Source organism: Ictidomys tridecemlineatus, chromosome 3 (genome assembly GCF_052094955.1).
Source record: "Ictidomys tridecemlineatus isolate mIctTri1 chromosome 3, mIctTri1.hap1, whole genome shotgun sequence".
Lineage (NCBI taxonomy): Eukaryota > Metazoa > Chordata > Mammalia > Rodentia > Sciuridae > Ictidomys > Ictidomys tridecemlineatus.
This window is the reverse complement of record NC_135479.1, coordinates 159,445,145-159,467,291: the sequence shown is the minus strand read 5'-3', so window position 1 is coordinate 159,467,291 and position 22,147 is coordinate 159,445,145. Positions and strand designations below refer to the sequence as shown.

Genomic DNA, 22,147 nt, shown 5'->3' with positions numbered 1-22,147 from the left:
GAGCCTAAGATTCTGCATGACAAGCTCTACATGATGCCAGTTGTTCTAGGCCAGGAGGAAACTCTGAGTAGCAAGACTGTCAACTACACAGCATTTTAGAACACAAGCATTGTAAAAACACTGTTAAGCTGTCAAATGTTAGAAATGGTCTATTAGATTAGGCCCCAACTTCCTTAATAAGACTCCCATAGCACAAGAATTAAAACCAAGAATCAATAAATGGGATGGACTCAAACTAAAAAGTTTCTTCTCAGCAAAAGAAACAATCTGTGAGGTAAATAAAGAGCCTACATCTTGGGAGCAAATCTTTACCCCTCACACATCAGATAGAGCATTAATCTCTAGGGTATATAAAGAACTCAAAAAGCTAAGCACCAAAAAAACAAATAACCCAATAAATGGGCCAAGGACATGAACAGACACTTTTCAGAAGAGGATATAGAATCTATCAACAAATACATGAAAACTTGTTCTGTGGGGAGCCATTCTCACACGTGACTGGGCGACTCCCGGTTTGGGTCTAAGGCGTTCTGGCTGTGTTGGAACTTTCCTGGCCCTCTCCTGATGAGAGAACCCGTCCATGTGGGGGTGTGACTGACCACTGACCCCAGGGGCCCAATCACTGACCCTGACCTTGGAGTGCGCCCCCCCCCTCAACATTCATTGGATGGAATTCTCCCCTAAATTTCTTGTTCCCCAATAAAAGGCTACTCCCTGGCGTGTTCACTCTCTCTCTCCTGCTAGCCCTCAGTAATCCTTGCTGCCCTACCGGGCGGTTAGAGGTGGAAGCCAGAGAGGGGAGCCGTCTCGGATCTGGTCATAAAATAAGGTAACTGAGTCTGTGTGTTTTATTTCGATCTCACTAGCTAACTTTTATGCCAAGAACCTCATTAATGAAACCACTGCGCTGGCCGCATGGTGGAATGTTCATCATCTCTTGCAATCAGAGAAATGCAAATCAAAACTACTCTAAGATATCATCTCACTCCAGTCAGAATGGCAGCTATTATGAAGACAAACAATAAGTGTTGGTGAGCATGTGGGGAAAAAGGCACACTCGTACATTTCTTGTGGGACTACAAATTGGTGCAGCCAATATGGAAAGTGTTGGAGTGTGAGGTGGGTTGTGTTCAGCGGGGAGGTGAGGCAATGAAGTCAACAACATGCAGGAACAGACTCCGGGAGTCAGGTTTGGTGGTGCTGAACTCGCTTTATTGCGGAAGAGCTACAGTTTATATAGTGCATGTCTACCAATCATAATTGTATAAGCCAGCAGTACAATATCTTGAAGTCAATCATCATAAAGATCAAAACTAACCATACTATGGGAGCCTGCTAAGCAGTTGGGGACGCAGGAAGGGTCACGACTGGAAGTTTCCAATGGCCTGTCCTAGAGCAAACACTGAGATGTTCCTATTCGCTCACACTGAGATGTTTCTTAGCTATACCTATTCCATAGCTGTCATCCACACTTCGGACTGGTTCTTTCCCACAGGAAAGCAGTATGAAGATTCCTTGGAAAACTGGGAATGGAACCACCATTTGACTGAACTATCCTTCTCCTGGGTCTATACCCAAAGAACTTAAAAACAGCTTACTACAGGGACACAGCCACATCAATGTTTATAGCAGCACAATTCACAATAGCTAAACTGTGGAACCAAACTAGATACCCTTCAGGAGATGAATGGATTAAAAAACTGTGGCATATATACACAACAGAATATTACTCAGCAATAAAAGAGAATAAAATCATAGCATTTGCAGGTAAATGTTGTTGGAGAAAATAATGCTAAGTGAAGTTAGCCAATGCCAAATGTTTTCTCTGATATAAGGTGACTGACCCATAATGGGGTAGGGAGGGAGAGGATGGGAGGAATAGAGGAACTCTAGATAGGACAAAAGGGTGGGAGGGGAAGGGAGGGGGCAGGGGTTTAGCAATGATGGTGGAATGTGATAGACATCACTATCCAAAGTACATGTATGAAGACATGAATTGGTATGATCATACTTTATATACAAACAGAGATATGAAAAAATGTGCTCTATATGTGTAATAAGAATTGTAATGCATTCCACTGTCATGTACTTAAAAAATAAAATCAATTAAAAAATAAATTATGGTAAGGACCTAATTTTTAAAGGCCAACCAAAGAAATGTTGCCAAGAAGTCTTTTAAAAAATGGACCTTTTAATTAGTCATTCACTTTATTTTTCTTTTCAAAATTAGTAGTTCCACATGAAATGCTTCAAAATGGATTTTGTAGTCATGATTTATATTGTTTTGCTTTTTAAAATTCTTTCTCCCTTGATTTTATCTCAGTGGATGGCAGTAAATATCTTGATAGTAAATAAAGCTCTGAAGGTTAGAGACCTGAAAAAATAAATGGTCTATTAGTAGGAAATGAAAGTAAACTACATATTGATGAGATTTTAAAGGAAATTGAATGAGTAAGAAGTCATTAATGTTAATGATTTAAAATTACTTTTGTGACTTCTTAGACTTCTGATCATATACCATGGGTTTAAAAGTATTGGTTACAATTATATCAGAAATAACTCAGTGTACGAATATTTCAATGTCTGAGAAATTTAACTACTTTTTTTTTACTTTGACCAAGAAGAAACCAAGAAATTCTTTAAATTATTGAATTCAGCAACTGATTTGCAAAGTTTAAGAAAGGCTTTTCATCCACTTTGGCAAAATGTTTAATTCAAAGGCATTATAAATCAGTAGAAATTAAGGCAAATAGTGGGAAGGCATTGCACAGAGAAAACTGGGATGCTGAGGGAGAGTGCAAAGATGATTCGTTGTGTGTGCCATAGCTAAGAGAAAGGAAATACTTGGGAATATGAAGCTGATAGGTTTTTGGTCCTTCCAACCCCAACCCCAACCCACTGCAGCAATTCCACCATTGTTGCTCTGGAAAAGAGAAAGTGAAAAACACCATGAGGAAGGAGGAACATGAAAACCTGAAACTGTGGGAAGTCTGTGAAAGGAAGAAAGGGGTAGAAGCAAACACTGTCCTGTTCTCCCCTTCATCTAAGGCAGGAAGCATGGTAAAGACTTTAAGGGTCAAGCCAAAGTCAGCATGTTTTAGCACCATTTTTGTCTGGGATGGTGATGATTTAAAAACTATGCTCAGACCAGAAAGGAATGGCCATTCTAGAATCAGAGAGGTGGAGCACTGCTGTTAGTTAGAGACAGTAGGCCCAACCCTTTCTGGACATCTCTTCAGCTCCTAAGAGGCATGGACAATAGGTAGGTATTTCCACATGCACTGTGGACGGACACAAAGGGAAACTGATAGTTCTGTCTGGCAAAAGAAATACCTGCTGTAGAGGTCAAGTGGCCCAGAGACTAGAAGAAACAGGAAAGACCAGAGTTAGGAATCAAATCTCACAAGTAGATTTCAGGGAGACCCATAGGGCTGTCAAAAGAAAGGTTAACCAGTTCAGTCTTCAGGAAACTGCTTTAGGATAATTGAAAATGAGCAAAGAGATTTCCACTTGACCTTGTACTTATGATATTGGAGGTTGTGAAGATATAAATGATTTTGAAAGATGGTGCTTGGGAAGGATGATGGAGCTCAAGGAGCTGTGAGAAGGTCCGGATACTGCCATCTCAATACTGGACAGTAATTTCCCATAGGTCTGAGGGAGGAAGTAAAAATCTGAAAGACCAGGACATTTTCTAAAAGAACTGACTTACCTCAAAAGCTCATATAAATTATCAGATTAAAATAACTAAATTCAGGTGCTTCCCCCGACACACACAAATTAGAAAGTAGACCTCAAAAAAGAACAAATCTTTACAGAACATAAAGGTATAAGTTTCATAGTTTCTGGTCTGAAATATAAATATTTAATCCATTATGAGTTCATTTGTTTATACAGTAAGATATAAAGGTTGAATTTCATTCTTCTCTATGGGAATATCCAGTTTTTCTATATCATTTATTGAAGAAATTATCCTTTCTCTATTGTGTGCTCTTGGCACCTTTTTAAATTAGTTGTCTATGAATGCAACGATTTACTTCTGAGCACTCTGTTCTACTGGCCTATGTCTCTGTCTTTTCACAAGTATCACATTGTCTTGGATGCTATAGCTTTGTAGTGAATTTTGAAGTCAGGGAGTAGAATACTTCCAGCTTTGTTCATTTTGCTTAAGATTATTTTAATCAGTTTTTGCGTTGCAATGATCAAAATACTCAACAAAAACAAATCAGAGGAGGAAATGTTTATTTTGGCTCAAGATTTCAGAGGTAGAGTCTATTTTCCATTCACTCTAGGCCTGAATGGAGGCAGAACATCATGGCAGAAATCAGCTCCAGATATGGCAATCAGGTAGCAGAGAGTTTTACTAACTAGGGACAAAATATAAAGCCCAAAGGTACACCCACGGTGACCTATCTCCTCAAGGCACATGTTGCCTGCCTAGAATCACGACCAATGAATCCATATTAGTGAATTAATCCACTTATAAGGAAAGGCTCTCTTAACCTAATCATTTACTTCTGAAAACTCTTGCATTGTCTCACACATAAAAGTCTGGAGGACACTTCATATCTAAACCATAACAGGTCTCTGTGGTTTCCTATGAATATTAGGCTTGTTGTTTTCTGTTTCTGTGAAGAATGGAAATGGTATTTTGGGACTGCTTTGAATCCATAGATCTTTTTTGGGTAGAAAACATAATGGAAAATCTTCATGACATAGGTCTGGGCAAGAACTTCTTAGAAGTCAAAAGCACAGACAACCAAAGCAAAAATAGACAAATGAGGTTTGTTTGATTTGGTTTGGTATGGTAAGGTGTGGTGTGATTTGGTACTGGGGACTGAACCTAGGGTGCTTTACCACTGAGCTACATCCCCAGTTTTTATTTTTTGAGACAAGTTCTCCCAACTTTGCCCAGACTGGCCTCAAATTTGTGATCCTCCTGCCTCAGTCTCTGAATAGTTGGGATTATAGGTATGTGCTACCATGCCCAGCTTGACATATGGAATTATATAAAATATAAAAGATTTTGCACAGCAAAGGAAACAACAGAGTGAAGAGACAACCTTCAGAATGGGATTAAATATTTGTAAATTATACATTGGATAAGAACCTTGTATCTATAATACACCAAAAAAACCTTAAAACTCCTTGGTTAGATAAAAGGGCCCTATTAAGAAATGGGCAAAGGACTTATAAACATTTTCCAAAAAAGACATACAAATGGCCAATAGATACTTGAAAAAAAATGTTCAATATCTCCAATCCCCAAAGAAATGCAAACTAAAACCACAATGAGATATCACCTCATTCAAGTGAGATTAACGACTATCAAAATGATGAAAGATAACGAGTCTTTGTGGAGGATGTGAGATACCACTATTGGTACTGACAGCCATAGTGAAAACAGTATGAAGGTTACTGAGAACACTAGAACTAGAATTCCCATATGATCCACCAATCCCACTATAGTTTATAGACCCAAAGAATTAAAACCAATAAGCTAAAAAAATGTCTGCCCTCCCATGCTTAGTGAAGCTGTAGCCACAGTAGCCAAGACATGGAATAGATTTCAATGTCCACTAACAGATGAATGGATTTTAAAATGTGGTCTACATAAACAATGTAAATATGTTCCAATCATTTTAAAAGATGGAAATCTTGTCATTTGTGACAACAGAGATGAATTTGGAAGACATTGGGTTAAGTTAAATCAGCCAGGCATAGAAAGAAAGAAACTATACCATCTTGCTCATATGTGGAATCTAAAAAAGGTGAACTCACAGAAGTATAGAGTAAAGTGGTGTTTAACAGAGGCTGTGAGGAAGGAGGGGAAAGGGGAAAGGAAAGACACTGGTCAATGAGTACAAAGTTGTAAGAGTAATAAGTTTTTGTGTTATATTCCAAAGTAGAGTGATTACAGGTGATAGTAATGTGTTATGTATTTCAAAATAAGTAGAAGAGTGGATTTTTAGTGTTCTCATCACAAAAAAGATATGTGATGGAGATATTAATTACTCAGATTTCATCATTACATATGGGATACATGTATTGAAACATTACACTCTATGCCCAAAACATCTACAATTATTTTCATCAATTAGAAAGAAAACTTAAGAAAGCTGTAAGTCCTTTGTGCAATTCAGTGTAGTGTGAGTTTTACTTGCAACCCTGATTCCTCACTAACAAACTCTTATGGTTCAGTCAGTAAGCAATCTCATTATGACGAGAAACACCAAATTTAGCTTTGACTGTCTGTCCTGGTTTCTCCCCCACCTCTGCCTAAGTGTGGGCCAACCTCCAGTCAGCTTCTGCTACTAATTCTTAGAGTTCTTAAAGCTTCACACCTGGAATGGTTTCCAGAAGCCTGTGCTCATGCAGTCTGAGGCCACTACAGGATTTTTTCTGCTTGTGAAAATTTGTGTAACTAAATTTCCTGAATGTGTTCAGGGAAAAGTCAAAGAGCAAGCTTTAGAGAGAGTCTGCTTTGGGCATTTATTTATCTTCCAGCAAGCAAGCCACTTTTCCTTTTAAGCCTCTCTCTGTAAAGTGGCATTAATGCTTATGTTCAAAGCTACCATGCAAATTAACAATACTGTGGATGAGTTGATGGAAACATAGATGATGCTCCATCAACTAGGACCATATTATATTTTTCTAGTGACTTCCTCTCTGCCCAGAGCTGTGCAATTGCTTATTCACCTGTGACCATAGACCTCTGCTTTCCTCCCTCATACAGACTGCCTATCCCATATACTCCTGGTCACCCACAAACTGTCCTGCTTCCTGAAGACGGGTCATGCTCTGCTTTCACACTCAGCCCACCCTCCAGGACTGATGGATGCCCTTTTCCACAGCTGGAAGACACTGTCCATCTTCTTTGGAAATTTCCTCAAAGTCATACCCTTTCTCAAAGGGAAGCTTACAGCCAAAGTCTAGCGGATGCAAAGAAATGAAGGCCAATCTCAGTGGACCCAACCAAGGAAATCTTCAATGTCATCCCAGCCTCAATGTTCCCCACAGGCCTGGCTGAAGAGAACTTTGCAAATACTGCATTATAACACAGCTTCTCCCTCAATCCAGTCCCTCTTCCTTACCTTTTCCTTACCCGATACTATGCTCATTGCTTGTATGTGTTAGCTGGACTGGGATAAGGGATGCCCAGGTAACCAGCAAAATATTTCTAGGGTTGTTTATGAGCACGTTTCTAGAAGAGACTAGCATCTGGATCAGTAGACTGAATAAAGGTCACCCTCATGGATGTAAGTGGGCACCATCTAATCCACTGAGGGCCACAATAGAACAAACAAGCAGAGGAAGAGTACTTCTCCTTTTGCTTCTTTTTGAGCTGAGACATCCATCTTCTGTCCTAAGATATCACGCCTGGTTCTTGATCCTTTAGACTTAGACCAAATTACTCTGCCAGCTCTTCCGGTCTCCAACTTGAAGATGATAGATTATGGGACTTATTGGCTCCCATAATTGTATGAGTCAGTTCCTATAATGCATCTGTTCTTATAAATACCTACATATATCATATTGGTTCTGTTTCTCTGAAGAATCCTGAGTAATACAGATTTTGGTCTAAGAGCCCTCATAAACACCCTACATGCTGATTTCCTGGCTCAGTCACCTTCAGGAATCCATTACTTAAAAATCAGTCACTAGGTCTCCTATTCAAAATCACTCACCTAGCTATTACTGTTGACACTGTACAGTTAACTCAAATTTGGTAAAATGAGCTTTCTCAAACACTGTCTTTTCCAACTGTCACTGCATGCCCTGGCCAATCAAATCACCTTACTCCTTCATTCCTAAATGTCCTCCTCATTCTGACTACCAACCAAACACTTCCAGTAGAAGAATACTTACAAAATAGCTTTAGGATGCTCATCACATTGACTAATGTAGATAGCCTTTAGCTTTTGCTTCTTCCAAGAACAAGAATCTGTAAATGCCACAAAGAAGGTTTTTACATCATTGTCACCACCCCATGTGAATAAAAGATGTCTGTAAGAAATTGTCAGAGGGGCTGGGGATGTGGCTTAAGCGGTAGCGCACTCACCTGGCATGCGTGTGGCCCGGGTTCGATCCTCAGCACCATATACAAACAAAGATGTTGTGTCTGCCGATAACTAAAAAAATAAATAAATACTAAAATTCTCTCTCTCTCTCTCTCTCTCTCTCTCTCTCTAAAAAAAAATTTTTAAAAAAAGAAAGAAATTGTCAGATCCTCTACATAGACTAAACACCTGCTCGTATTATTGCTGTACTATATTATATACAAATGGGCCGTTTTAGAAAATGAGCAGAGTAAATATGCTCTAGAAACTGCAGTACAAAGAGTACCCAATTTGAAGGCGAGTTGTGCTCCCTGAGTTGATTTGCAAATTAGCTGTTTTGGAATTGTGAATGCATCATCCAAAGAAACAGTGTTATAAATGACGGCCAGCTTCACAAGTGTCATCCATAAAGCCCTGGTAAATTCACAACAATTAAAATGACACTGCCTTTAATAATGGACTGTTATTTATGGGGAAAATGCCCTTCTCAGTGCACAGGAGAATCATGTGGCATAAGGAATATGTGTCTATCTCACTCCTAGTTGTTTTCATCTCTCTTTCACACATTTGCTGTCATCACTCATTTTCAATATGGAATGAGAGTCCGCACCTGGATCTTCTCCCCTCTTTGCTCCAGAACTAGGACACAACCATAATGTAGACTTCATGACTTATGACATCTAGTGGATAATAAGTAAAATACAGAGACTCCTCTGGCACAGCATTGCAAGTTTGTGAATTGAGAATACCATTACATGCAAAAACGTAAATACCAAAGGAATGTCATTATTACCTACCCATAAGACTAATGAAGAATGGTGGAGGTCAAGACAATAGCCTCTAATTTTGATGTACTGCCCAATAATTCTACCTGTTATACATATGCAAAAAAATCCTCCCAAAATTATATTTTTACAAGACCTCATAAAGCAAAATAATCATATTTGTAAACTAACACAGCATTTTTCAAAACATAATTCCTTGATCAGCAGTATCAATATCACATGCAAACTTATTAGGAAGGCTAATCCTAGACATTGCCCTGAAATTGCAGAATCAGAAACACTATGACTTGGGGCCTACAAATCTGTTTCACAAGTCCTCTTGGTTATTCTAGGCACACTAATGTTTAAGAAACACTGAACTAATGATCATAAGAAAATGAGGTAAGAAAAACAGGATTAATTTTTTTAAAGAAATGACTACAAATTCTATTACTCTAATTGTTTTCTTCTATTTGTAGCATGAAGTATTACTTTTATATGCTTGCAGTTCAACTAAAAAATTATTCTGTCTATATTGCAAGTTACTATTTGTCTGCCAAGGAAGATTTAAAAGTGAGTAGATTAAACAGTGAATAGAATGCAAATAAAAATCTGCAATCTTATGGAGATGAAGAGAGAGATGGTGTCAAGGATATAACTAATTAGAGCATATTTGCTAGAACATATTTGCAATTTTATTTTTAAATATATAAAAAAGATGCTAAAGAAGGGAAAAACAAACCAAAAAAAAAGTAGTATAAGGTTTTGAATCAACATCAGAGTCAGACCGTAAAATACACATACACATTTTGACAATGGAAATAAAGTGGTAGGTGGGGCAGGTGGAGGAGAGCCTATGGTGGAGGGTAAGGTTTCCCACAAAAGGAGACAGGAACAAGGCTCAAAGTGCATGTTATTACAACACAAAGCTTCCTCAAGTTGTGTCATAAATAAGTTAGAGATGTGATTAAATAAGTTCTCAAGTCTGGGGAGAATACTTAAGAGCAGACTCAAGAATGAAACAGCCAGAAACTCTTAGACAATTACCCATGTCATAAGGAGTTGTGATTTATTAATATTATTCCTTTGTGTACCATGGCATGACAGAGCTTGTCCAAGAGGCCAAGACATACAGATATAGTTTAGGATTAGACAACGTGTACATAAGTTTAAGAGATGAGAGAATTTTAGTTTCCATGATCAGTAGACTAGATTTTATTTTGAAGGCAATATGGTGTGTGAGGAAGAAAAGCAGGTATAATTTGCCTTGGGTTATAAAATTATGAATACACAATATATACATTGGTTTAAAGTGAAAACAGAGGGGTCAGGCAAATAAGTTAGGATGTTATGAAATTAAGATAAACAGAAAGTATTAAGAACTCAAACCACTATGGAACAAAAAAAGATGAGAGTTGCATGAAAATCATTTCAACTCATTATCTTACTGCATGAAAATCATTTCAACTCAATATCTTACTGCATGAAAATCATTTCAACTCAATATCTTACTACCTACAATATACAAGGATATATGGTCACTTTGTAGAAAACAAAAATTGCAGACTGCCCTTTATTAAAATCTTTTATGCAGAGGTAAAAGACCATTATAAAATTATAATAAGTGATAAAATAATTATAAAAAGAGAGGTATGAAATGTTATAGAAGTTTAAATGATGCAAGTTCACTTTTATATGGAAGAATCAGGATTTTTTATGAATTATTGGTTTATTAAAGAGCCTTCAAGGAGGAAAAAATATTGGCAAAAGTGATGTAGGTAAGGGTAGTCCAAGAATAGGAAACAAAATAGACCTGAAAGAAAAGGGTAGTGAGTTTATTCTAAGTTAACAGTTTGATGTAGTTGGAAAGACTGGGAGATCAACTTGAAGATATAAATACTGATAAATACTTAAATGTCAGGGGAAGGAAAGTTGATACTTAAGGAAGTGAATTAGTGAATTCACTACTCAAATTTGAATATTAAAGAAATGAAGTAGGAACACTGAAGAAGTTTGGGCTTGCCAGGTACCCAAGAAAGCTGATATATGCTTACCTCTAATACATTAAGATCCCCAGCTTCACATGTTCTTTTTGATGGGACAAGAAACTGTACAAACTTTATGGGAAGAAATAAATTTATTTTAACCTATTAATTACACTTGTAGAAATTTATCCTAAGGAAATAAATGTACAAAGATTTGTGCAAAAAAAAAATGAGGATTTTGCAAATCATTTAACACTCCCATTAAAAGGCAGGATTTGGAAAAGTGGAACAAAAACATGATCTGACTATATGCTGCCTACAAAATAAAAATTGGTTGAAAGTGAAAGTACAGGAAAATGCATACCATGAAAATAGTAATCAAAAGGAACCTGATATGCCTATGTTAATATAAGACAAAATTGACTTTAAGGCAAAATAGGTTACCAGGATAGGGAAGGAAATTTACAATAATAAAATCAAGAAGACATACATTTATTAGTATATACTCACCTAATAACTGAGCCCAAGAATTAGTTTAATAATAGTAGTTAGAGATTTTAAGACCTCATTTTCAGTAGTAGACATGACAAATTAGAAAGAAGATCAACAAGAAAATAGACTTGAATAACACTATAAACCAACTTAACCTAAGAGGTATCTACCAAAACCTCCATATAGTGACAGTAGAATACACATTCTTCTCAAATGCACATGGAATACTCTCCAGGACAGGCCACAAAACAAGTCTCAATACTTACCTTACAAGGTTTGGTAAGCCAGGCTGGGGCTGGGGCTCTGTGGTAACAGAGCTTGCCTCACACTGCGAAGGAAGGAAGGAAGGAAGGAAGGAAGGGAGAAAGGAAGGAAGGAAGGAAGGAAGGAAGAAAGGAAGGAAGGAAGAAGGGAAAGATTGGTAAGCCATAAAATAAGTATCAATACATTTGAAATGACTGAAATCATAAAATTATATTCTCCAATAACAATGAATTAAAATTTAAAACCAATCAGAAGAAGGAAAACAAGGAATCAAAAAAATGTGAAAATAAACCAACACACTCTTACATAACAGATAAAAATAGAAGCCTCAAGGGAAAAGATAAAAATGCTTTGAGATAAATGAAGATACAACAAACCAAAATGTGTAGGAGACAGCAAAAACAAGTCTTAGAAGGAAATTTATAGCTATAAACACCTACTTTTGCTAAAAGTGAAATCATTAAGCTAATTCTTAGCCTTAACAAACTAGAGAAGGTAAACAAACCAACCCTGAAAAATCATAAGTAAATAAATAATAAAAATTACAGCATAAATTAATAATATAGAGAATAATAAATATAGAAAAAAATGAATGACAGTAAAGTCATTGTTGTGCATCAAAGGACACTATAAAGTCAGTGAAAGAACAGCCAAAAAATGCAAGATAATATCTGCAAATGATATATTTGATCATAATCAAAAATAAGAGGTTCTGGGCTGGAGTCATGGCTCAGTGGTAGAGCACTTGACTAGCATGTGTGAGGCACAGGGTTCGATTCTCAGCACCACATATAAATAAATAAAGGTTCATTAAAAACTAAAAAAAAAAATATTTTTAAAAAAAGAAGTTCTAAGGTTCAATGATGAAAAAAAATAACCCAACTTAAAAATGGACAAATGAGCTGGGTGCAGCCACTCATGCCTATAAACCCAGCAACTCAGGAGGCTGAGGCAGGAGGATTACAAGTTCAAAGCCAGCCTCAGCAATTTAGCAAGGCCCTAAGCAACTCAGAGAGACCCATCTCAAAATAAGAAAATAAAAAGGGCTGAGGATGTTCAGCTCAGTGGTTAAGCAACCCTGAGTTCAATCTCCAGTACCAGAAAATACAATAAATAAAAAGAACTAATGGCTTGGAAACAAACATTTCTCAAAAGATAGTCATATCGCCAATAAGCCTATAAAAAGATTTTCAACATCTTTAGTCATTAATATTAAAACAATACCTCTATGAAATAATAGATACCACTTCACTTTAATAAAGATGACTGTGATAACATTAATAATAATATATTATGTAGCAATGTGTAGAGAAAAATCAGAACCCTCATACACTGCTAATGGAGTGTAAAATAAATAATAGAGCAATTTGGGAAAACCACTTGGCAGTTTCTCAAAGAGTGAAACATAGAAACAGAGTTACCATATGACCCAGGAATTTTCCTCTCATGTGCATAAGCAAGAGAATTGAAATAGGCTCACACAAAAACTTGAGCAAGAAAAAGTGGAAACCATCCAAATACCATGAACTGACGAACAGATAATCAAAAGATGATATATCCATGCAATAGAATATTATCCCACTTCAACAAAGAATGAAATACTGCCGCAACGTGGGTGAGTCTTGATACATCAGGCTAAGTACAAGAAGTCAAACATGAAAGACCATATTTTTTTATGGTTCTTTTAAATTATATACACAGAACACAATGCATAGAAAGTAAACAATGGTTTCTAGGGGATCTAGGGGGATGATTCAGTGTTTCTTTTGGCATTGATGAAAATGTTCTGGAATTCTGATAATGGTAATGGTTGCACAGCCTTATGGATATGCAGAATAATGGTAAATTGTACAATCAAAAGGGTGAATTTAATGGCATGTGAATTACACCAGGAAGGAAGGAAATAAATCAATCATGGTAAGGCCCACAAGGTGAAACCCAGGCAAGATAAAGATAAATTATATGAATCTTAAATTCTGACAACCCCAAATATAAACCATCATCATTTCAATTTATTTTGAAGTATAAAGACTTCAATTAACTGGCTCAAGTTTACATAGTTAAACTACTCATTTGTGGAGTTTGGACACATTCAGATTACAAAGTCATAGACTTAACTGTGACATCTCCCTTTCCTCTGGTCTGAATGTTAAAATAGTTCCTCATATCACACAACTTCATTACTGTCCAGAGAAATGGAAGGAGACAGAGAAAATATTAAAAATAATGGAGGTAGGTTTGTTTATTAGAAAAATAAGTGTGAGAACTACCTTGGGCCATAATAGTTATCTAAAAATAAGAGTGATCAACAAAATAAGTGTCATCTGAGTAAGTCAATGTTTAGTCAACTTTTTCACTACTGTGACTAAATGACCTAATCAGAATAATTACAGAGGAGGAAAAGTTTATTTGAGGACTCACAGTTTCAGAGGCTTTAGTCCATAGAAGGCCAGCTTCATTGCTCAGGGTTGAGGTTAGGCCAAACATCATGGCACAAGAGGTAAGCAACTCACATCATGGTGATCAGGAAGCAAAGAGCAAGACTCTTCTCACCAGATACAAATATATACCCAAATCCACACCCCAATTCCCACCTTCTGCACCCACACCCTACCACATCAGTTACCACTCAGTTAATCCTTATCAGCGGATTAAATCACTGAATAGGTTAAGACTCTTACAACCCAATCACTTCTCCTCTGAACTGTCTTACATTGTCTCCCACATAAGCTTTTTTTAAAAACAGTTTTGTTTTGAGAGAGAGAGAGAGAGAGAGAGAGAGAGAGAGAATTTTTTAATATTTATTTTCCAGTTTTTGGCGGACACAACATCTTTGTATGTGGCGCTGAGGATCGAACCCAGGCCACAGGCATGCCAGGCGAGCGTGCTACCGCTTGAGCCACATCCCCAGCCCCCCAACATAAGCTTTTGGGGGACACCTCACATCCAAACCATAACACTCAGTCATCTTTAGGTAATACTTACATCTTACATAATCATGCATTCCTAGGGCTGAATAGTTAGAACAAAACACTTAGTAGTCAGAAACTGAAATGTTCATCTTATATGTATACCCAAAATGACTTTGTAATTCTAAAAAGCCCATTTGATTGACAAAAACTCTGCATATTCTGATTATGATAGTGTCATACAGCTTGCCAGATCAGCCCAAAGGCTAATTTCTGGGTTCAAATCTCATATGACTAGTTGGCAAATCTTAATTGTACTCCTCTCCCTGACAGCCATGTCAAAATTATGTCCTTGATTACAAAGGAGATAAAAAGAAAAATCCTGTCTATGGATAAAAAACAGAACCACTGACACACACACACAAAAGAAATCCAAAGGTATCTCAGACTGATAATATAACAGATCAGTTTTATCATCATGATAGATAGCAAATAAAACAATGTATCGTCTTCATGTACTAGTATTTCTTTCATATTTCAGGAAAAAATTTAACCATTTTTCTTATAATTAATTTTCCCCATTTTAAAGAACTAATGAGAATTGTGTGAACCTGAAGGAAGAAGTTTTAGAGTAAACATCAAAGGAAAAAATCATAGGGAATATGAGAGAGAACAAAACCTGTATTTGATGGATAGACCCTTTGGGGAAGAAAAGAGTGCAATGTTAGCAAACAACAGAGATCATAGCTCTGTTCAACTCCTGTTTTTCATCCATTTTACCAATGAAATTATGAGAGTATTGAAATCCCTGTAAAATACTATTAGAAGGAAAAATAGTACAAAATGTATATAATAACAATATATCTAAATTATTTAAATGATATGTCTCCATATTCGCATATTATACCTCAGAACATCAGACACAAAATTCATGTCACCTTTAAAGATCTAAAATGACAAAATAAATTAAATACAAATAAACTTATTAAATGAGCAAAAACTACATACCAGAAACTATAAGATTTGACATTAGTGTGGAGAACAACTCAAAAGTGGCTTGTTAATTTAAAAAAAGAAAAACTAGAAGGAATGCAAAATCACTGGAAAAAAGTGAAATGTAATCATCCCAAATACATGGTTTTCATTTTTACTAGACTATGAATTAAGTAATAATAAAATCTCCTTTTAATATTTTCAAAACATTTTGATAGTCATAACAGCAACAACTGAGGTAAAACATCTTGTGTAGTAGGCAGTCGGGGAAGCAATTATTCCCATGTCATAGGACAATTCCTAGAATTAAGACATACAGTGCACAGTGGAAAACATGGCATAAATTTGTTTCATTGCTCCTTGACAATGTGTAGTAAGTACAGATACAACTCTTGGAAATTATGCAAGAGGCAACTAAAGGAAAACACAGAAGTGTAGAGATAGGAAGACAAACTGATTAGGGACCCCAGGACTGTAAGGATAGAGCACTAGACTTTTTCATGATCTCTAACTGAACAGAAGATAGTTACTCAGTTCTGGCATTTCCCAACATCAAGCTAACAACAGAAGGCAACCCAGAAAGACTCATTTATTTTTCCCTAAATCAGTGGGAGTCCTGCCCAAACCCAGAAGGCCTAGCAGTACTGAAGACTGATCAGAAGTTCCACTGACAAAAAGGCCAAGAAAGCACTCTCCTCTTATGTGGGCCCGAGACCATCCTCCCAACTGAGGGTTACCATACAGCACCAGCAAATGGGAATCCAGCACATCAAGTAGCCCAGCTCAAGCTGCCTTTTGGTCCACAAGGGCCAGAGAATCTCTTCTCCTAGGCAGAACCAAAGCAGGCAGAAAGAAGTGCTTGTCATCACCTTAGACCATACTCTCCCTTCTTCCAGCCAGAAGCACCAGGAGCCTGCACTGGGGAGACATCACCAGGAAACATGGGAGCTCAAGAAGCACTAAACATCTAACAAATGAAAACAGCAGCACATAATTCTTAAAATTAAGCTTCCACCAGAAACAAATTAACAAAATGAGGTCAGGACCTGCAAACTAAGATGGTCTTGTCAATGTGAATTTAAAAAAATATGATCCAATTCTATGCTGCTCACATGAAACTCATAGAAAATTCAATATAGGTTGGTTGACAATAAAAGAATAGAAAATTCATTTTCAAGAAATGTAAAGGGATGTATAAATATCTGATAAACTACATTTTTTTCAAGTAATTAATAGGAATTCACTAGGGACAAAGAATGTGTTATAGTTTGGATCTGGAATACCTCCCAAGGCTCATATGTTAAAGGCTTGGTCCCCAATTCAGGAATGTGCAGAGGTGGGGCCTTTGGGAAGGTGATTAGATTATGAGGGTTCTAACCTCATCAGTGGATTAATCTATTGAGGAATTCATAAATCTATGACATTATTGGGAGGTGGTAGAAACTATAGGAGGTGGGGCCTAGTTGGAAGAAGTCAGTCACCGGAAGTGTGCCCTGGATGGTATGTTTTGTCCCTAGCCCTTTATATCTCTCTCTCTCTCTCTCTCTCTCTCTCTCTCTCTCTCTCTCTCTCTCTCTCCACATCCTCACACTTCTTCCTGGCTGCCTTCCTCTATAGTGTTCTGCCTCACCTCAGACCCAAAGCAAAGCAGCCAGCCAACCATGGACTGAAATTTCTGAAACCATGAGACAAAATAAATCTTTCCCCCTTTAAGTTGATTTTCTCAAGGATTTTCTCACAGCCATGTAAAGCTACTACCGAATGATATTATTTAATGATGAAGGGATCAATCCATCAAGAGAAAATAATAATTCAAATGTGTATACAAGAAAATAGTTTCAAGCAAAATTAGTAGAGTTAAAAGAATAGATAAATCATAGTTGAGGATTTCAATATCTAACATTCATCAACTGAAAAAAACTACCAAAGATCAGCAATGATATACACATCTAAACAATACAACCAAAAGGATACCTATGCCTAGTAACAGAAAATACACTGTTTTATTCAAGTGCCCATGAATCATTCATCAATCTGAATCCCAACACAAACTTTAACAATTTTTTTAAATTGAAATTAATTTATTTTTTTACTCTATACACTCAAACTAGAAATCCATAACAGAAAATCTTTAAACATATGGGAATTAAACAACACATGCCTAAATAATCCATGGTCCAAATAGCCTCAAAGAAAGTTTTAAAAATAGAAAGAACTAAATGAAAATTAAAATATATCAAAATATGTGAAAAACAAAGTATGATTGAGAGAAAACAATTTTCATCAGAGAAGAGGAAAAGTCTCAAATTAATAAGTTGCTGTCTCCAGAAACTAGAAATGACAAGAAAAATACACCCGAAGTAAGCAAAATAAAAGTAATAAAGATAAGAACAGAAATGTGTGTGACTGGAAACAGGAAAACAAGACAGAAAAAATCAATGAGGCAAAACACTGCTTGTCCAAAAATGTTAATACAATTGTCAAACCACTAGCTATTTTTTTAAAAACACAATTTAAAAAAAAATAAGGAAAATACAAAAATTACCAATGTAAAAGATGAAACAGAGGCTACTGTAACAGATCCTGCAGTCATTTAAAAAATTATAAAGGAGGGCTGGGGTTGTGGCTGAGCAATAGAGCGCTTGCCTAGCACGTGTGAGGTCGTGGGTTTGATCCTCAGCACCATTTAAAAATAAATAAAGGTATTGTATCCAACTACAACTAAAAAATAAATATTAAAAAAAATGAAGGAATACTACAATCAACTTTATGCTTATAAATTCAACAAATTTGAAGAAATGTACCAATTCCTTGAACACCAAAATCTACCAAATATTAAGATAAAGCAAATAACCTGAATAGTCCTATAACCATAAAAGAAATTGAATTTATAACTTAAAGGCTTCTGAAAAAAATCTCTAGGTCAAATGGTTCCACTGGCAAACTCTACCCAATGCTTAAAGAAGAATGAACACTACTAATTCTATACTAACTCTTCCAGCAAATAAGGAACACTGCAATGCTTACTTTATGAGGCTAATATTACTTAAATATCAAAGTTATATGAATACAAGACAAAAAACAAAACTATAGACCAATTTTCTAATAAATTTTCACATAAAAATTCTTAACTATTTAAGCAAATCAAATTTAGTAATGTATATAAAGAATTAAATACCATAACCAACTAGTATTTATTCTAGTTATAAAAGGCTGTTTCAACATTTGAAAATCAATCAGTGTAATCCACCAAACTGACATCTAAAGAAGAAAAATTACACAATCAGATCAATTGATATAGAGATAGTATTTGACAAAAACTCAACATCCATCATTATTATTTAAAAAAACTCTCAGGAGATTAGGAATAGAGGGCAACTACCTTAATTTGATAAAGGGAATCTACCATATAACCTATAACTAACAATGTTCTTAATGATAAAACAACTGAATGTTTCCTCCTAAAACAGAACAAGGAAAGAAAGCCTTTTCTCCCTACTCCAACTCAACTGCAATAAAACAAGAAAAAGGAGAGAAAAGTCATATGGCTTGAAATGTAAGAAATAAGATTCCCTATCTGCAGATGACATTATTGTTTGCATGGAAAAATCCCAAGAAATCTACAAATATAAATACTCCTAGAACCATAAGTAAGTTCAGTAAGGTTGCAAGATACAAGATCAACACATAAAAGTCAATAGCATTTTATATACAACAGTGAATATGACAACTGAAGATAAAAAGAGCAAATGCCAGTAATCCCAGCAACTGAGGAGTCGGAGGCAGAAGGAATGCAAGTTCAAGACCAGCCTCAGCAACTTAGCAAGGCCCTAAGTAACTTAGTGAGACCCTGTCTCAAAATAAGAAAGGGTTTGGAAATTTACCACAGGGTTAAAAACACACAGGTTTAATTCCCGGTACAAGAGAGGGAGGGTACAAGAAGGGAGGGGAGAAGAGAGGAGAGGAGGGGAGAAGAAGCAAGGGGAAACATAGTACCTTTACAATCATTCCAAAGAAACTGAAGTACTTGGGTATAATCTTACCTAACATGCACAGGATCTGTATACTAAAAAGTTCCAAGTAAATGCTGATGAAAGAAACCCAAGAAAATCTAAATAGAAGAAATATACTATGTTCCTAGTCACATAGTAAAGATGTCATTATCCCTCAACCGATCAATATCTGTCTTAGTCCATTTGTGTTGTTCTGACAAAATACTAGATGGCTTATCCACAACTTAAATTTGTTTGTTAAATTTGTTTCTTACAGTCCAAAACCAGCATGCTGGCAAGTTTGGTGTTCATGAGGGTCCACTTTCTAGTTCACAAAAGGCCTACTTTTTGCTGTGTTCTCACATGGTAGAAGGGGTAAGGGATGTCTCTGGGGTTTTTATTATAAAGGCATTAATTGCACTCTGGAAAGTCCCACCTTCATGACCCAATTGCCTACCTAAGGCTCTACCTAATATCATCCACATTAGAGACTAAGTTATGAATTTGGAGAAGATGCAAACGTCTATAGCATTCCTCCCCAGCTCACCAAAATTCACATCCTTCTCACTTGCAAAATACATTTATTCCATTCAAATGGCACAAAAAAATCTTAACTTGTTCCAGCATCAACCTTAAAATCTAAGTTCAAAGTCTAAGTATCATCTAAATTAGATATGGATAGGACTCAAGGTACACTTCATCCTGAGGCAAATTGCTTGCCAACTGTGATTTGTTAAACCAACAAGTTAACTGCTTTTAAAGTACAATGATGGGAGAGGACAGACCTAGAAAAGATTTCAAGAGGAGAAACAGGCAAGAAGGAAGGCATAACAGGTTTCAAGTCTGAAACAAATGGAACAAAATCCATTAGACCTTAAAGTTCAAGAATAATCCTCCTTGGATGAATGTTCTGGCTGCCCTGGAGAGGGTCCTGTCCTCCTAAAACATTGGGGACGTGTTCCTTCCTTGACAGCTTTGCCATTTAGGCAGGGGTCTCCCATGTCTCCAAGCAACTAACCCCAATGAGTGACCCTGTCCCCCAGTATCTCTGTGTCTTTGCCCTACCCTCACAGCTCTCTGTCTGGGCCCCATGGATCCTGGGACTGGGGCCCCATACCTATAACTTTGCAGAGAGGCCCTGTCTTGTAAAATTTAGGATACGAAAGCATGCCCTGCTGGTAGCAGGCCTTCCCTGGCCCCCCGGGGGCTCAGCCCCCAGTTCCTTGTTCTGCATGTCAATGTGGCCAGCTCACAAGGCCGTGACGCAGGTGGCCAGCTCACAAGGCCGTGATACAGGCTTGCGGTTTCCAGTTTATCTGCCTCGAGCATATGTGTCTCTCGGAACAGCTTGACCTGTTCGAGCCTCCTGAAAGGGGACATGACAGTAACCCAAGGACGCAGTTATTACACTTCCCTCCTCGCTTTTGAGTCATTTCTCCAGCTGTTACAAAAGATATATAAGGAGAACAAATTTGGCAATAAAGTGCACACATGCCTCCTCCTGGATGAAGAACCTTGGTGTCCTGTGATTTTTTAACCTCGTCATCTCTCGCTGGACTCGGTTCCTGTTAGCCGGACGCGGCAATGCCCCACTGATTCTGCTGGGTACAGCCTGAATGCTGTATACATCAGGTATACATCTGTATACATCTGATGCTGGGTACATCAGGGATCTCCAGAGCCATAACCAGGGCGGCAAGAGAGTGTGGTAACTGGAGTGTTGTGAGCAGAGACTATGATGTTAGGCAGTACCAGGCAGGGTGCACTGAGATCCTGCAGGTACCACTGGTCCTTGTATTCTGGGTGTGTGGTAGGAGTGGCAGCTCTGATGCTTTCTAAGTTACCTTCAGGGTCATTCTCCTATTTTCTTGGACAATAGGTACTGGCTTCTGTTTAGACAAATGACTAATCTTATCAAATAAGTCTGTGGTCATCCCCCTTTGTGTTTTCTTCCAAACACACTTCCTCACTCTTTACAATGTGGATAGGCTTAGAATTTTCCAAAGCTGTACATTTCATTTATTAAGAGTGATGAAATAATAAAAGTTACATACTCTATTAATTCCTAGGGCCATTGCAAAAGAAGTTTTACATTACTATAAAAATAAAGCTATAATCATTAAATCTGCCTCTTAACTGAAAAGTTGATTTTGAAAAACTGCAATTACCCCCACCAGGTTCATTAAGTAGACACACTTATTAGGGTGTTCTTGCTACAAAATGCAGAGAATAGAACATATTTATGATCCTGGCCCAGTGCCCATCTTTCAGAAATGCCATGCTTACTGACAGAACCTAAAACTTTAAAGGTTGCTTATAATTATGATTCTGTGATTCTGCCTGACAGAAATCAGAAACCCTGGCAAAGCCACAAAGTTAAACTTAAAATTAAAAAGAAAGAGATGAGTGCATAGGATTAGGAATAAAACTTTTGATAAAATGAGTTATCTTTTAAAGTAGAATATCAATGAATTTCTAAGTATTATAGTTCAACTCAGAATCATACATTTGAGTTATATAGTTACTGGGTCCAAAAGAGATTGATTCAAGTGTTAGCCTCTTGAACAGTGACCAGATACAAAAAGAACAATAAATAAATACCAGCCATTTAACTCATAAGGTGATTGTTGCAATCAATTAGTGAGTGACCACATAGCCTTTCACAATCTTGTAATAAATGTAGGCATA

At 36.9% G+C, this 22,147-nt stretch overlaps 1 protein-coding gene across 7 annotated transcripts in view; it reads right to left on the bottom strand.

Moving 5' to 3' along the window:
- The window catches only part of LOC144376422 (uncharacterized), a 151,609-nt gene that overhangs the window by 84,758 nt on the left and 44,704 nt on the right, over positions 1-22,147 (bottom strand). The window contains exons 5-8 of one of the 7 annotated variants that reach the window (XM_078044300.1): positions 11,568-11,629; positions 10,879-10,941; positions 8,063-8,132; positions 7,870-7,945 (exon numbers count right to left, since the gene is read on the bottom strand). In XM_078044300.1, coding sequence (XP_077900426.1) covers positions 7,870-7,945; positions 8,063-8,069 — 83 coding nt within the window. In that variant the 5' untranslated portion in view covers positions 8,070-8,132; positions 10,879-10,941; positions 11,568-11,629. Of the gene's footprint in view, positions 1-7,869; positions 7,946-8,062; positions 8,133-10,878; positions 10,942-11,567; positions 11,861-22,147 lie in introns of those variants that run through there. The other 6 variants (XM_078044299.1, XR_013436902.1, XR_013436900.1 and 3 more) reach the window with 6 other exon arrangements.